This window comes from Scophthalmus maximus, chromosome 10 (genome assembly GCF_022379125.1).
Source record: "Scophthalmus maximus strain ysfricsl-2021 chromosome 10, ASM2237912v1, whole genome shotgun sequence".
Taxonomy (NCBI): Eukaryota; Metazoa; Chordata; class Actinopteri; order Pleuronectiformes; family Scophthalmidae; genus Scophthalmus; species Scophthalmus maximus.
In genome coordinates this window covers 9,274,982-9,289,325 of record NC_061524.1, presented here as the reverse complement: position 1 = coordinate 9,289,325, position 14,344 = coordinate 9,274,982, and the positions used below count along the sequence as shown (strand labels likewise).

At 43.8% G+C, this 14,344-nt stretch overlaps 2 protein-coding genes across 5 annotated transcripts; one reads left to right on the top strand and one right to left on the bottom strand.

Moving 5' to 3' along the window:
- The first annotated feature begins 114 nt into the window (after positions 1–114).
- On the top strand, positions 115–7,406 carry LOC118283940 (SEC23 interacting protein). The gene is made up of 18 exons (XM_035606401.2): positions 115–363; positions 923–1,443; positions 1,602–1,809; positions 1,949–2,142; positions 2,290–2,379; positions 2,489–2,609; positions 3,121–3,210; positions 3,315–3,456; positions 3,588–3,796; positions 3,884–3,981; positions 4,208–4,378; positions 4,533–4,628; positions 4,729–4,884; positions 4,979–5,134; positions 5,331–5,433; positions 6,004–6,186; positions 6,275–6,437; positions 6,950–7,406. The coding sequence occupies exons 1-18, from the start codon at positions 231–233 to the stop codon at positions 7,029–7,031; spliced, it is 2,916 nt and encodes a 971-aa protein (XP_035462294.1). The 5' UTR covers positions 115–230; the 3' UTR covers positions 7,032–7,406.
- On the bottom strand, positions 7,231–13,690 carry csgalnact2 (chondroitin sulfate N-acetylgalactosaminyltransferase 2). 4 transcript variants are annotated; one of them, XM_035606408.2, is made up of 9 exons: positions 13,558–13,676; positions 12,815–12,914; positions 10,321–11,157; positions 10,019–10,235; positions 9,793–9,894; positions 9,521–9,699; positions 9,308–9,402; positions 9,125–9,206; positions 7,231–9,038 (listed from the first exon to the last, which is right to left on the bottom strand). In XM_035606408.2, the coding sequence occupies exons 3-9, from the start codon at positions 10,970–10,972 to the stop codon at positions 8,746–8,748; spliced, it is 1,620 nt and encodes a 539-aa protein (XP_035462301.2). In that variant the 5' UTR covers positions 10,973–11,157; positions 12,815–12,914; positions 13,558–13,676; the 3' UTR covers positions 7,231–8,745. The 4 variants fall into 4 exon arrangements, with proteins under 4 accessions (XP_035462301.2, XP_035462300.2, XP_035462303.2 ...); XM_035606407.2 differs by lacking the exon at positions 12,815–12,914 and having other exon boundaries at positions 13,558–13,690; XM_035606410.2 differs by lacking the exon at positions 12,815–12,914 and having other exon boundaries at positions 13,562–13,690.
- Positions 13,691–14,344: the final 654 nt, after the last annotated feature.

Here is a 14,344-nt window from a genome sequence, read left to right as displayed (position 1 = left end):
GCTGACCGGCCTGTAGGTGGCAGTAGTGAGTCAGCGAGTTTATTTTTCCACCCACAACCAACGAAGTGCGGTCGGACGAGCTGCGTGGTTTTCAGCAGATCTACAAGCGATGTGCTCGAGCACCGTCGCTCGCAGCGACGCGTTAGAGATCAGTGAAACCTGCGTGTGCGCTTTGGTCCCTCCGCTGCCTGCCTGCCTCCAGTAGTGGCTACGTGTAATTCCAAGGGAAAATGGCAGATAGAAAAAATAATAATGTTGCTAACACCGGGGCAAACTTACTGTTCAGCGGCGCTCCGGAGTTTAACTTCAACTTGCCTTTCATGCCGGTGAGCCAGGCCACTGGCACGGCGGTGCTGTCAGGAGGTGAGAGGAAAAAAATACCGGCAGGAGGAAATGTCCAAACATTAGCGGTGTCCTTAACAGGCTAAGCTAGCTAGCTAACTGTATTTGTTCGTGCTGCTGTCAGCAGTTGTTTGGTAATTTAGAAATAGAAAGAGAGCGAACCGATTTGTCTGCGTCGTTAGTCGTTTGTCAGGCTGGTTGAGAGCAGCTGACAGCGGTTTGTTTCGGTCACACAGTCTCTGATGTGTCGCTGTCTGGAGAGGATGTACAGCTCCACATCGTCAAAACAGTTCCTTCAAATTGGCTTAATTCGGCTATTTCAAGTCTTGTTTTAGAAGGTGACACCTTGGCCTCTGGGGAAGTGTGATGGACACGATTCATGAGTGCATAATATATATATATATATATATACATATACATATATATATATATGTGTGTGTGTGTGTGTGTGCGCGCGCGTGTGTATACAACATGTATAAACGTGTGTATATGTATACATATCTATGTCCATTACAGAGTCACAGATATATGTGCTGCTCTGTTCAGAATGTAAACACTGCTCTGTGTCGATGTCTATCAGATGATTCCACCGACGTGGGAGAGGAGGACAGCTTTCTGGGTCAAACTTATGGGAATGGACCAGCCCCCTCTACGTTCAACTACTTCTCCAGCCCCGTAACCAGCAGCGATCCATTCGCATCCATTGGCCAGTTGCCGTACCAACCACCGGCCCTTTCAGCAGCTCCCACGACAATGGGCCCGGCTGCTGTTCCCAGCAGCGTCGGCATGGCTCCACCGCCGCCGACGCCGCCGATGCACACAGGCTCACAAATGAACCCCGCTCCTCTGGCATTTGGCGGTGCAGTTTACCAGAGCCATATGGGCCGCCACACTCCTCCGCCCGCTGCTATGACCCCACCTCCTCCCCAGATGCAGCCACAGAGTCACAACCCCTACCGACACACCCCCACCAGCAGCAGAGCCAGTCCGTATATTCCAGCTCCAGAGGTCCTGCCGCCGATGCACACACCTCAGCAGAATCCATATTCTCTCGGCTCTCCACCACAGACATTCCCTCCGCCAGGCCCAGCATTCACACAGGTAGATATAAGATAATCAGTGACCCTTGTGGATTTTGTTTGTCAGATACTTGATTGACTCATTAAGTCAATGAAATGACGGCTACATACCTCAAATGCAACCATCCTTAATGAAAAGGAAGTTTACAATCATGATTTTTTTCTTCTTCTCTTTTTTAGCCTCCCCCCACACTGTTCCAAACACCACCACCTCCACCCACCACTGCCGGAGCGATAGTCCCAGCAGGTCCAATGATGCCGTACAACTACAATATCTACGAAGCTGTTCAGCCTCATTGGTTCTACTGTAAGCAAGTGGAGTCAAAGAGCGTCTGGCTTCCGTTCAGTATCATTGACTCTCTTCAGCTAGAGGAGACGTACAACTCAGGTATGATGAAATAGTCCTCTACCAGAGGAGACAGGACATGTAGGCAAAACCTGAACAAGCTCAGCATCGCTGGTACTCTCATAGCTCGGTGAAAGTCTGATCCGCTCTGAAGTATTTGTGGCCCTTTTTGTTCTTTCAGTTCAGCCAGACCCTGAAAATGTGATAGTGCGAACAGATGGAGGACGTTACGACGTGCAGCTCTACGATCGCATGCGCACTGCGGTGTTCTGGGAGGAGGAGCCTACAGAGGTCCGCCGCTGCAGCTGGTTCTACAAAGGGGACACGGACAGTCGCTTTATCCCCTATTCTGAAGAATTTAGTGACAAGCTGGAGGTTTGTGTCACTTCTACAATTTTACTAAAAACATATTTTTTCTTACATTGTTACTTCCTGTCAAATGTTTGTATTTCTTCATTCAGTTCTTGCGCATGCACAGTTTTGCATTGTAGCTTACTGATTGTATAATGTCGTTACATACAGGCAGAATATAAGAAAGCCGTATCTACCAACCAGTGGCACCGTAGACTGGAGTTCCCATCAGGAGAAACAATTGTCATGCACAATCCAAAGGTAAGCCTTTTTTTCTTGATCAGCGCTAAGTGGTAGTCTTCTTGTGATGATTAATCCTTTCAGTTTGATTTCAATAAGAGGTGACTATTGTTCTCTTTGCCTTTTGTAGGTGATCGTGCAGTTTCAGCCCTCCTCCATTCCAGATGAATGGGGCACAACTCAGGACGGGCAGACCAGGCCCAGAGTGGTGAAGAGAGGGGTAGATGATGACCACGATGAAGTGCCTGATGGTAGTGAAACTCCTCTTGTTAATTAAATCTAAGTGTACACAAACAAATAAAACACAGTATATATTGTGTAAATGGAAACAAACTCCAAGCTCACAGATTCATATGTAAAAGCTCAGATAGTTCGGGATAAAATGTGGCATTTCAAAAGTAATTGTAGAGGTGTTAGCTGTCACAATCTGTGTCATAGATAGATAGATAGATAGATAAATACTTTATTCATCCCAAGCTGGGAAATCCTGGTGTAGCAGCAGCATGTTTCACACAGCACACATCACAGTTCTAAACTGTTAGGTGTTAGGTGCTGCTGCCACCTAACACGGCGCCATCTGGGACAAATGAGTTAGTTATTGAATAGCAATATGAAATTATTTTTAACATCTGGTTGTAAATACAACACAGTTTAACTCTAACTCAAATATTTGGTGCATGTGAAGTGGTCAGCGCTAACTGACTGTGTTGACCAGAGAGTAAAATCCAAATTCAACATTTCCATCCTGTGTATTTTTTCCAGGCGAGCTCCCCAAGGTGGATCATCTTGTATTCATGGTTCATGGAATCGGTCCTGTGTGTGACCTGAGGTTTAGGAGTATGGTCGAGTGCGGTGAGTACCGTGCACTCGCGCCCTTTGTCAGTGTTGGTGAGACTGTACCCTCCACTATTGACATTTGTTATGAAATCAACTATTCAAAATCCTTGTGCTCTCAGTGGATGACTTCCGTAGCGTGTCGCTGAAGCTGCTGCACAGTCACTTTCAGAAATCGGTGGACGAGCACGCCATCAGCAGGGTGGAGTTCCTACCGGTCCAGTGGCACACGTCTCTACACGGAGACGCCACCGGCGTGGACAGGTGAGGAGAGTTGGGTTTACACGGTACTGTGGTATTTCCACAGTTCATGTCTGAAAACAGTTCTTCAATGTAACTCACTGGTGTTTTTTTTTTATAGACTCCATTAATTACAGACTTGTCTCTCTCTTTAGGAGGATAAAGAAGATCACCTTGCCCAGCACTGGACGGTTACGTCACTTTACAAATGAGACTTTATTAGATGTGCTTTTCTACAACAGTCCCACTTACTGCCAGACCATCATGGACACAGTTGCCCTAGAGATTAATAGACTTTATGCCCTGTTCAAGACGAGGAACCCGGACTACAGAGGAGGAATGTCAGTGGCTGGACACAGTTTAGGTACTTCACCACTCCAGTAGCTTCAACACCTCCGGTCTCTCCTACTTTTCTCCTACAATCTGTTTGTGTCTCTCGATGTAATCACAGGTTCCCTGATCCTCTTTGACCTGCTTTCAAATCAGAAGGATGGCTCCCTTGCGACGCCCACGCCAGTCATGCACGCTTCTAATGGTGACACCAAACAGGTCATACACCAGTTAGTCTAATTAATCACATCAAGGCAGTAACATATCATCTATTAGCCTGCTAATCAGAAACTTGCAATTAAAAGGCTGTATTTATTTCCCGCTCTGATTGTGATGCATGTAATAATTGATCATAAAAGTTTTTTTAGAACTTTGGTATGTACATAATGGATCAGGTCAAAATAATGTTGCAAGACATCAATGTATGTTCTGCTTCCCATACCAGGTGGCAACCCCCGTCGCACAGGAAAGTAACACCATCGCTCCTCCGGCTGTGGAAGAGGAGGCTAAAGAAGAGGAAGAGGAGTGTGAAGATCTCTCCACTATGCTGGAAAATCTCGGCCTGTCCGAGTACAAGAGCACTTTTGACGAGGAGAAGATTGATCACGAATCTTTTGTAAGAATAAAAGCCACAAGTTCAAATTCAAGAACATTGGTTTGGTAGAAAAATTGATCTTGGTCACGGAGGAACATTTTAAAAGCTGATGTTTTTCCTCATCTCACTCTCAGGGCAGCTATTTGATTTAGTCCCTTTTGTCATTCTCTCCCAGCTCATGTGCACGATTGAGGACCTGAAGGAAATGGGAATCCCACTGGGTCCCAGGAAAAAGATCGCCAAGTTCGTCAAAGAAAGAGTGAATAAGCAGGTACGTTTGCCTCTTGAGTGTGTGTGCAGCTTGTAAAACCAGTGGTGATGACTAACGCTCTTTTATTTTTCATGTCCCTGTCGTGCTTTCATGTACGCAGGAGAAGAAAGCAGAGGTCAAAGAGGTGAATCAGGTTTTAGCTGCGCCTCCAGCAGCTGAAGCTCTCCCTGATCCTGCAGTGAAGACACTTCCTGTGGGCAACACTGTCTCCTCCATCCACGTCAACTACAATTACTTTGAAGTTGGTACTGGACAGGTAAATGTGACTTAGGTGTGGACAATGTTACAGTTGTTTCTGAGTCCGACTTGACACATTCAGTTAATAACTCCACTGATGTATTGTCCTGTAGGTGTCAGTGGTCTACCATGCTCTGGACTTTGAGCCGGTGAATTTCTTCGCGTTGGGTTCTCCTATCGGCATGTTCCTGACGGTCCGAGGCCTGGAGAAGATCGAGGAGACGTACCAGCTGCCCACATGCAAGAGATTCTTCAATATTTACCATCCGGTATTCTGCTCTTTCATCCTGTGCATCCTGAAGGAATCACTGTTTGTACAAATTCCAATGTGCACCAGTTGGCTCGATTCTTAGTCTTTTTCCCGTTCATTACTCTGGGTGGAAATACAGATCAAAATACGACGAAAGCAAAGTAAGTTTGTCACATTATGCACTTCCCTCTAATAGTTTCATCCCTTTTTTTCAGCTGGACCCAGTGGCATACAGGGTCGAGCCCCTCATAATACCAGACCTGGAGCTGAAGCCTGTTTTGATTCCTCATCACAAAGGAAGGAAGAGGCTTCATCTTGGTACGACACTCACTCATTTACCTCTTCATTTCTGCTCGTATCATTTCAGATGACTTGACCACTGATAACTTATTGTACGACCTATACGATTTGAGTTCTAGTCATATGTAATGAGTTAATACTAAAACCTGGTGCAGCTACACTTCTTTCTTTTTTTAAGCACCTAAACTTAGCTGTTGACGAGTGTTAGTGGATGTGGTGTCTGCGGTTCTCTGCCCCTTATGGGCGGGGTGCTCCAATACAAAGAGCCTATTCTTGCATTGAAATTGCTGTTGCACAAAAAATGTCAAAAGTGACTGAGCTGTGATTTGTTTTTAATTGTATCTTGCCCGTGCAAAAAAATATAAACTGAAGGTCAAAATTAACTTTCTCTTGTTGGTCTTCTTCTAGTCTGATATGTTGAAATGAAGAAAAAGCAACTAGTCTCAATGTGTAAAAAGCAAAATCATTCATCATTATGTTTGGCATTTTTTGTCTACATAGAAATACATATTTTAAAAGGACCCTTATCATATGTGAAAAGCTTGTTCATGCAGACGGAAGCAGTGATGGGTGCCTCTTGTGTTACAGAGCTGAAGGAGAGTCTCTCCAGAATGGGCTCGGACCTGAAGCACGGCTTCATCAGCTCGCTGAGGAGCGCCTGGCAGACGCTCAACGACTTCGCCCGAGCTCACACCTCGTCCGCCCAGCTGCAGGCTGAACTGGCCATGGTGGCCAATCAAATCCAAGAGCAGGAGATGCAGGCGGAGGAGGGTGAGTGTTTCTGACTCGGCAGCAACCAAGTGTACGTGATTGCTCGATTGTGTGAGATTACATTAAACTCTGTTCTGCTTTGCAACAGAGAATAAGATCTTCGAGGGTCCCGAGCCACAAAGAGAGGAGGAGCCTCAGGTGAAGATCGGGATGTTGAACGGAGGGAATCGCATCGACTACGTCCTGCAGGAGAAGCCCATCGAGAGTTTCAACGAGTACCTGTTTGCCCTCCAGAGTCACCTCTGTTACTGGTACGGAGCACTTCATTTCATTCTGGCTTTTTTTTAACACAGCAAATGTTAAAAAAGGTTCTAAAGATCTAAATTCCTCCACCTACCAACCAGAACTGAAATGATTTGTGGTGGGTCAACAGAACAGCTACTGTTTTGATAAAGGATCATATATATAAACTTTAGTGTAAAAAGCCCTACAATTTGATGGATTTTGTGAATTGTAAGCATCAGCTCCTTTTCCTTCTTACTGAGTTTAAATATCTTTGGGTTTTGAACTGTGACATTGTGATGAGCACTATTCAGTATTCTGATGTTTCATAGATTAACCAATATAAGAAATAATCAAGTTGCAAGTGGTCACACTTTGACTACACGTTACTGAGGACGTGTTCTGTGTCGTTCTTACTTCACTGCTTATCTTCTGAATCGTTCTCCAACACATTGGATTCCATTTTCACATCTGTAGCTCAACCACTTCGACTGTTAACCGATGATGATAAAGCTTCTTTATTAACACTGTTATTTTCTAGGCAATCCGAAGACACCACTCTGCTGATTCTCAAAGAGATCTACAGCACCATGGGGATCCATCCAGAAAACATTGCACATTAACACACTGAAGTATCCTGGATGAGAAGGAATCCGTCTGAAACTTTCCCATTAGATTTATTTCATGTCAGTTCTGGATTCTGATTATGCTTTTTCTATTTTTCTCCTCTCTTTTACTCTATCAATGTAGTTTATTGTATACAGATGAATAATGCGACTGTATTATGCCATTTGTCTTAAATTAAGAAACATACAAATGAGCTAGAGACACTTGACGTGTTTATTAACTTTTTATAGTATAAATTATAGAACTGGTCAAGTTTACAGAAAGTGTGTATCAATGAATCAAATGGCAACTGCAGAAATGACATAGCAGCAGTTAATGCAGAAATTTGATTTCATGGCCAAAATGTCAAATAAATCATTTTCCTTGCGCAAGTTCTTGCCGTTTGAATTGTGGCGTCTGCCGAGAGGGAAGTAGAACGTTTCTCCTGCAGGGCACGGACACTGACTACAAAAAGCTGTAATACCTGTAAAAAAAAAAAAAGGTTGATTAAAAATAAGTACAGGATGAGATGTGAGAACAACCCGCTTTCTTGTCACCTTCTACCTGACATCTTGACTCTTCAGCTGTAAAACGTCTAATAAAATTAACAAACCTACAGCCGTCAACACATTTTCAAACATTTTCCAAAACAGTTTCTTCAACGTGTCCCGTCAATTTAGGCACGTATGACATAAGTATCCACACACACACGTCACATGTATGATACAAAGGAAAAGTGTATTAGAAAAGTATTTACATTCAATCTCAGTCCAGTATTAGGAATCATAGTGCTGCGGGTGACCAATGTCTTGGACAATAACGCTGGTCGTCAGAGTCCTGACATCGCAGCGCTGCATCATGCTGTAAGCAGATCTTTGCTCCATGGCTCTTTAACTAATTCATCAACATGCATGGACTGATCACACAACCGTCATCAGCAAAGATGAAAAAGTTAGATAGTGACTTGTCTGTCACATAAAACACAAAGAAAAGGTCCCTTTTTTGTTACCACGTCTGAAACGACCAGAACATACTGTGTAATATACAAATATAAAACACCAACATAACAATATGGCTCCATAAACACCTGCTAATACTTTACTGGATTGTGAAATATTGCTTGGATCTAAAGATAAAGTTTAGAATCACTAGAGGTTAACTGACTTTATAAATTTTCATTTTGAGGAAGTGCAACTTCTTACTATTCCTTTTGTCTGCAGCAAATGACTCGGTTTTTAATTTAGACATGTCAGCATTTTGTGACTTTTTGCTTTTCCACTCGCCACTGATGGCTGGTTGGTCTGACCTTGTTTTTCCACACATTCACATTCAGCAGTGAAACGGTACTTCTGCAGCAGAGAAGGTGTAGGATGTGGTGAAGAAACTGGATGAAGCTGGAAGGTTTTGCATGCGAACTGAAATGACTGCAAAATGTAAAATGAAACGTCCCGCCTGAATCCTAAAGAGATGTATTGCTCGTTCTATGTGTGTAAATTTTCCTTCAGCAGGTTAAATATTACCAACTCGATCGTGTACTTTCGATCTGGCTGTCAGGCTCCAGTGAGAGTTTGAAATTTGATCAAGGCTCGTTTCTGTACATTCATTTGTCTACATCTGCGCGGTGAAATGCAGAAGGATCCGTGTAAACGTGTCTTTGCTGTATTCACGTCCATATTGTCAGCACATCACAGTCTTAACACCGGAATGACGTCAGGTGCGTCGGAGGCTCGCTCAGTCTTCCGCCTTGCCCTGAGTCTTGAAGGCCTGCTTGCGTAGGTGAGCCTCGATCTCCTCGCGGAAAACCAGCATGCCCAGGTGAGAGTGGGATGCCTCGTTCATGGCTTTGGACTGGATGCACATGCGGTACTGCTCGGGCGTCAGCTCGTCCGCACACTGCTTCTCGTGCCACAGGTGGAAAAGGCCCGACACTGGAGTCCGCATGACTATCAGGTCGCTCCGGAGATACTTCCGGTACAAGTGGACGTCTTCCACACCCCAGCCTTTCACTTCGAGGTCGAACCCTCCTGGAGGAATAGGATGCATTTGCAAGAAGGTTAAATGACTCTCGAACAGCGTTCATGACGCCACTGTTGAGACAAATGATGCTCACCAATATTTAGGAAATCTGACCGATACTGACACGTCATTCCGAACCCAAAATCTCTCCAGAATCCAGCATCCTTTTTGTGAATCTATAGGAAAACAGATGATCATTCACAACAAAGTGACAGAATTAAACCGTCTCTCTACACATTGCTGATCGGAGCTCAATGTGAACGTTCTCTGTCCTTACCAGTTGGAGTTCAATAGGTGGAGCCAGCTCCAAATTCCCATAGACTATGGCGGGATTGTACAGACTGAACACCACTGGATAGAAGACCTTCTTGTCTAGAACACAGAAACGACCAAGTGCGGTAGATTTAGCCACTTTTCAGCCTGAAAACAAAAGTTCAATGAGACTATAAATGATGTAATAAATCTGAGTAAACAACATGATAAAACCTACTTGGAGCAGCCTGGAGACGACAGGCGTTCAGGAACTCCAGCGTGAAATGGATGTCAACATCGCAGAAGAACATCAAGACGTCGCCTTTCTTCCAGGCATGGGCTCCGATGTCCAGACCCCGACCTCTTGAAAACTCCTCGTCCACTGGGATCAGAGTGTAATTGGAGAAGTTCTCCTCCCTGGCGAAAAAAAAAAAAAAAATTCCCATGACATATTATGCATGTGAAGCAGCACAGGCACACAAGAAGCTCTTTCTCAGCGAGAAGACAAACCGTGACATTTTTTCCAGCGATGCCTTTGCCTCCTGTCGACCTTCCTGTCCAAAATACACCACTGTGAGGTGCACGCGTCTGTCCTGCTGAATGCACACCTCCCTGAAAACGAGTATCAACATATTAAAAGTTATTATTAAGTCAATGGGCAAGGAGTACGAATGCAAATTCGAAATTGAACATGCCGGATGATGTCTAAGCAGATGAGGGCCGGATTCATTCTCACCTGAAGTTGTGTAAGAACTGTGAGAACGTTTCCACTCTGCCCGCCAGCGGCACAATGATGTTGATAATCATTCCCGACGTATCCACGGACATGCTCCTGACTTTCATCAAGGGACCGAAGGGCCTGAAGAGCGTGACGTGACGGAAGCTGCTGGAATCCTCTTTGGCGAAGAAGAGCTCGTATAGCGTCCCTTTGTCTCGCTCCGTCCTGTACAGTCCTGCCAAAATAAAAGAATATAAAACAACAATGGAAAACTGTATCAACTTCGTTCATCAAGTTAAATTTTGTACTCTGGGTCTTACCCTCGATAAAGTGACCCTCTGTGTAGGTTTGTCTCTGCATCGGCATGTCGTCATCAACGCCGTCCTCCTCGTCCGGGTTGTTGATGATGTCCAGTGCGGCTTCGACGGCCTCCACCAGCTCGTCCCTGCGGTCTTTGCGCACCGGTTTCTCCTCCGGGTGCCGAGTCAGCCCCATCTCCAGCTGATACACCTTGGACGAAGTGAAACTCTCAAAGGGCACCAGGGCGTACTCGCTGGGCAGCCGTGCCCCCGTGTTGACCTCAGCCTTGTCGATCTGAGAGTGCAGGTACTCCAGCAGGTCCCCCGGCTCTTGGTCTTTGGCCTCGGCCAGGCCCTGCACCCCCGGCGGCTCCCTCTTGTCCTGCAGCAGCTTCAGCTTCTCGCTCATCTCCTGCAGCTCCTGCTTGAGCTGGGCGATCTGCCGCTTGAGACTGGCGGCGCGGTTCAGGTGGCGCTCCTCCTGCTCCTGCAGCAGGGCCTGGTAATACTCCTTCCCGTAGGCCTCTCCGGCGAGGCCGGGCAGGGCCAGGCTGACGTCCGCCGGAGGGGTGCACTCCAGCAGGTATGCGAACAGCAGCAGCACCAGCAGCAGGAAGAGCCCCAGAAAGAGCCAACGGGCCCGGCCCTGGAGCGGCAACCCCCGCCTGGGCATCACGCTCACATACACGCTATAGCTGACGAGTCTGCATTCCCTCTCCCCTCAGATCACATCACCAGTGACATGCCTTTGCACATCCTCATGGAGATTTCGAAGAACATTTATGTCATTTTACTATGAAGATCTAGGGCTTCCAAGACTTCATACATTGATCCTGTGTGAATCCACCAGACGATCACCTGCAAAATCAATCACAATGAGACAAAGATCTTTAACTACCCGGTGAATAAGCACGAAGGCTTAGATGAAATAATCTGGTTCAGATTAAAGCCCTGGGGATGAGCAGAAACATTGACACTTAATATCACAACACTGTGCTGCCACTCTGTCAACCTGTTATCAACCTCACTGATATTGACAATTTCATTCAATCAATGAATAAAACATTTGTCTGTGACAACGTGGGATTTGTACATGTTAAAGGTCCAGTTTGAACCCGAGGAACATGAAGAATTACCTCCACCTGGACCTGGACTGTCCTCGTTAGCACACGGAGACTAGCTCCCCGCTAAACAACAGGACAGAGGAAAGCTGGTGGGCGAGCTCAGCGTCCGGCAAGACGCTACAGAACGACTTCCGGTTAAACAGTCTTCTTTTCAAAATAAAAGCGGCACTTTCTTCAGAAACAGTCAAAACGCTAAAGGAGCAATTTAACGAATCAAATTATATATATAACATTACGACACATTATTTAGATCAACCACCACATTTAAGATTGCGTTTCTCATAATTTAACACAATTTATTTACACCTGTTGATTTACAATGACCACTTTAACCATGTACAATAATATCATATAAAATATGATGTAAGAATAATATCAAATGGAATAAAATCACAGAACTACATAGAACAATCAGACACAGAATACACACATTTACAGGAGTGGTAGTGCGAAACCATCCCAAGTGATAGACGTGTCTAAAATATATACAGTTTATATATATTGTAGTATAATGCACAGTAATTTTTACATACTTCTTGTTTTTTAACATTCTTCTTAGCTACATTTTATATTTTAATATTTATTATCATTTTAGGTCAGTATATATATTTCTATTCTTGGGATGGAGCACCTGTAACAAAACCCAATTTCCCCTGTGGATCAATAAATTATTTCTGATTCCGATAATCTCGTTATTTACATTTATGTAAATGTTTATATATATTTCTGAATGACTTCTGGAGCGTGTCGGTTCATATCATCCACCACACGCCAGGTACCATTGTTCCTTGAAGGTCACACAAACCTACAGCCGCAGCCCCTCAGCACATTGAGTGATGCTGTTTTTCTAACCTGGCGCCAGTCGAGTCAACCAGCAGAGCTCCAAAGTGTCAGGGTTGGAAACCATCCATCTAATATTCCAAAACACCTACCGTAGTTAACAAACCATTCCTTTGTAGCTTGACAGCAAAAGAGAAAGCAGATTTGATTTTCGATCCAATTTATTATTTTTTCTAGTCAAAAAGTAACAGCACTGTTTTTTTCTAATTGGTGCCAAATTTTAGTTTCCCTCTTGAAAATTAGACTTTAAAGACAAACACCTTCCAAGACAGTCAGTTGTTTAATGTTAACTTGCCAAAAAAGCAAATCTTAAAAGTGCTCAATAAAACATATTTATCAAGGAGCCATTCTGCAAAGTCACAAGGTTTTGCAAAGTCCCTTCATAACTCCAATAAGTAAATCATATTTTGGCAGGTGTCCATATTCCTCCCAAAGTTTCACAAGCGGAGAGAGAGACGTAAACCTAAAGAGTGTAAAGTTCATCAGAATTCAATGGATGAGATGAACCGAGCACGGCAATGTATCGAGTCTGTCACGTGTTCATACTGAACTGCACTGGAACATTTCTGACTCGAGGTGACCTCTGTGGCTTGGACACTTCTGAAGCCACGAATCACTCGTTGGATCCGCTCACTCAACATCCCGTTGGCCCTAACATACGCAAAGAAAAATCTCACGTTTTTGTTCTTGTTTCACAGACTCTGTCCTGAATTGAATTCATCTATGTACATATGTATGTCTCTATACCTGTCAAGTACCAGAATACAGATAAATATAACCTTGGTGCAAACCTTTCGGTGATGCCATCACCTTGGTATGAACGTTTACTCCGTCTGACGGCAATAAACTCAGACTAAACATTCATACAGCAACAAGGACTCATAAATTCCAGTGAATTGACATAACTGTTCCTGAATTATTAAACAACTGGGCTTGTGGTCACTGTAGGAAATTATGCCTGGTCGCTCAGTTATGTATTCAAAATGATCAGAGCTGATTCGTCTTGAGTCAGATTGACCATCTATGACGCCCTTTTTTTCTCATATGACAAAAGCCTATATACACAGTGAGGTTTTATAGTCAACAATTGACAAGTGCTCGATCTTGAGTATCTGTCTCTTTTGAAAATCGTGATCCCACACGTTTCGTATACATTTATTTTGAAAGATCTCAACCGGATATTGACACGATTCTGTAGCTAGCTTAGCGATGTTCGGAGCTACACTTTCATATTACTTTACGGCTGTTAGACGCGCTGCTACTGAGATATAGAGTTAAAAAAGCAAAGACTCACCTACTCCTGTCTTTGTCCATTCATGTCGGTGCTCACAGCCGCGGGATAGAGAGAAAACCAGCCGCTGTGAGTAGCTTGTGTTGCAACATGCCACGGAGCAAAGAGAAAGGAGTGGGTCACGGTCTACTTCCGGTCAACGAGTAACCAATGGGAGATTGAGAGGGAATGTCGTCATCAAACACGTTAAATATTCTTGTTCAAAATATATCATTTATCTTTATCATTACTTTTATTATTATTATTATTATTATAAGTAGTAATAGTCATGACAATGAATTGTGTATATAATTTATGTAACGCCTTTCAAGGTTTGTAAAGTTCCAACACGTCACATGTTAAATTTAAACTAAATGTATTTTGCCTCAAATATTAATTGAAAGATCAATTTGTTGAGGACAATTAATTAATAAATAATAACAGAACAGAATAATTACATATGTTACAGATATTATTTTCTTCTTTTTGATATTATCTACTTTTTCTTTGCTCTGTTGATCCTCTGTATTTCCTTTACAGGTGAAAAAACAAACCTCTTATCTGGTATGAAACATTAGCTGACAACTCTGAATTGCATTACAGCTGAATTTGCACTGTAATAGGAGACAGATCACTCGTTTAATGTGCAAACATGGGAGCTATTATCACGACGGTGCATAAAGCAAACCAGGAAATGTTCCCATGAGGCTCTATTTTTAGTCCATTCTTTTGTTAATTTGGTTTATTCATTTCCATTAAGGCTGGCAGGAGTCTGGAGCCTATTTCAGCAGCACGCATTGTGTGAAGAGTA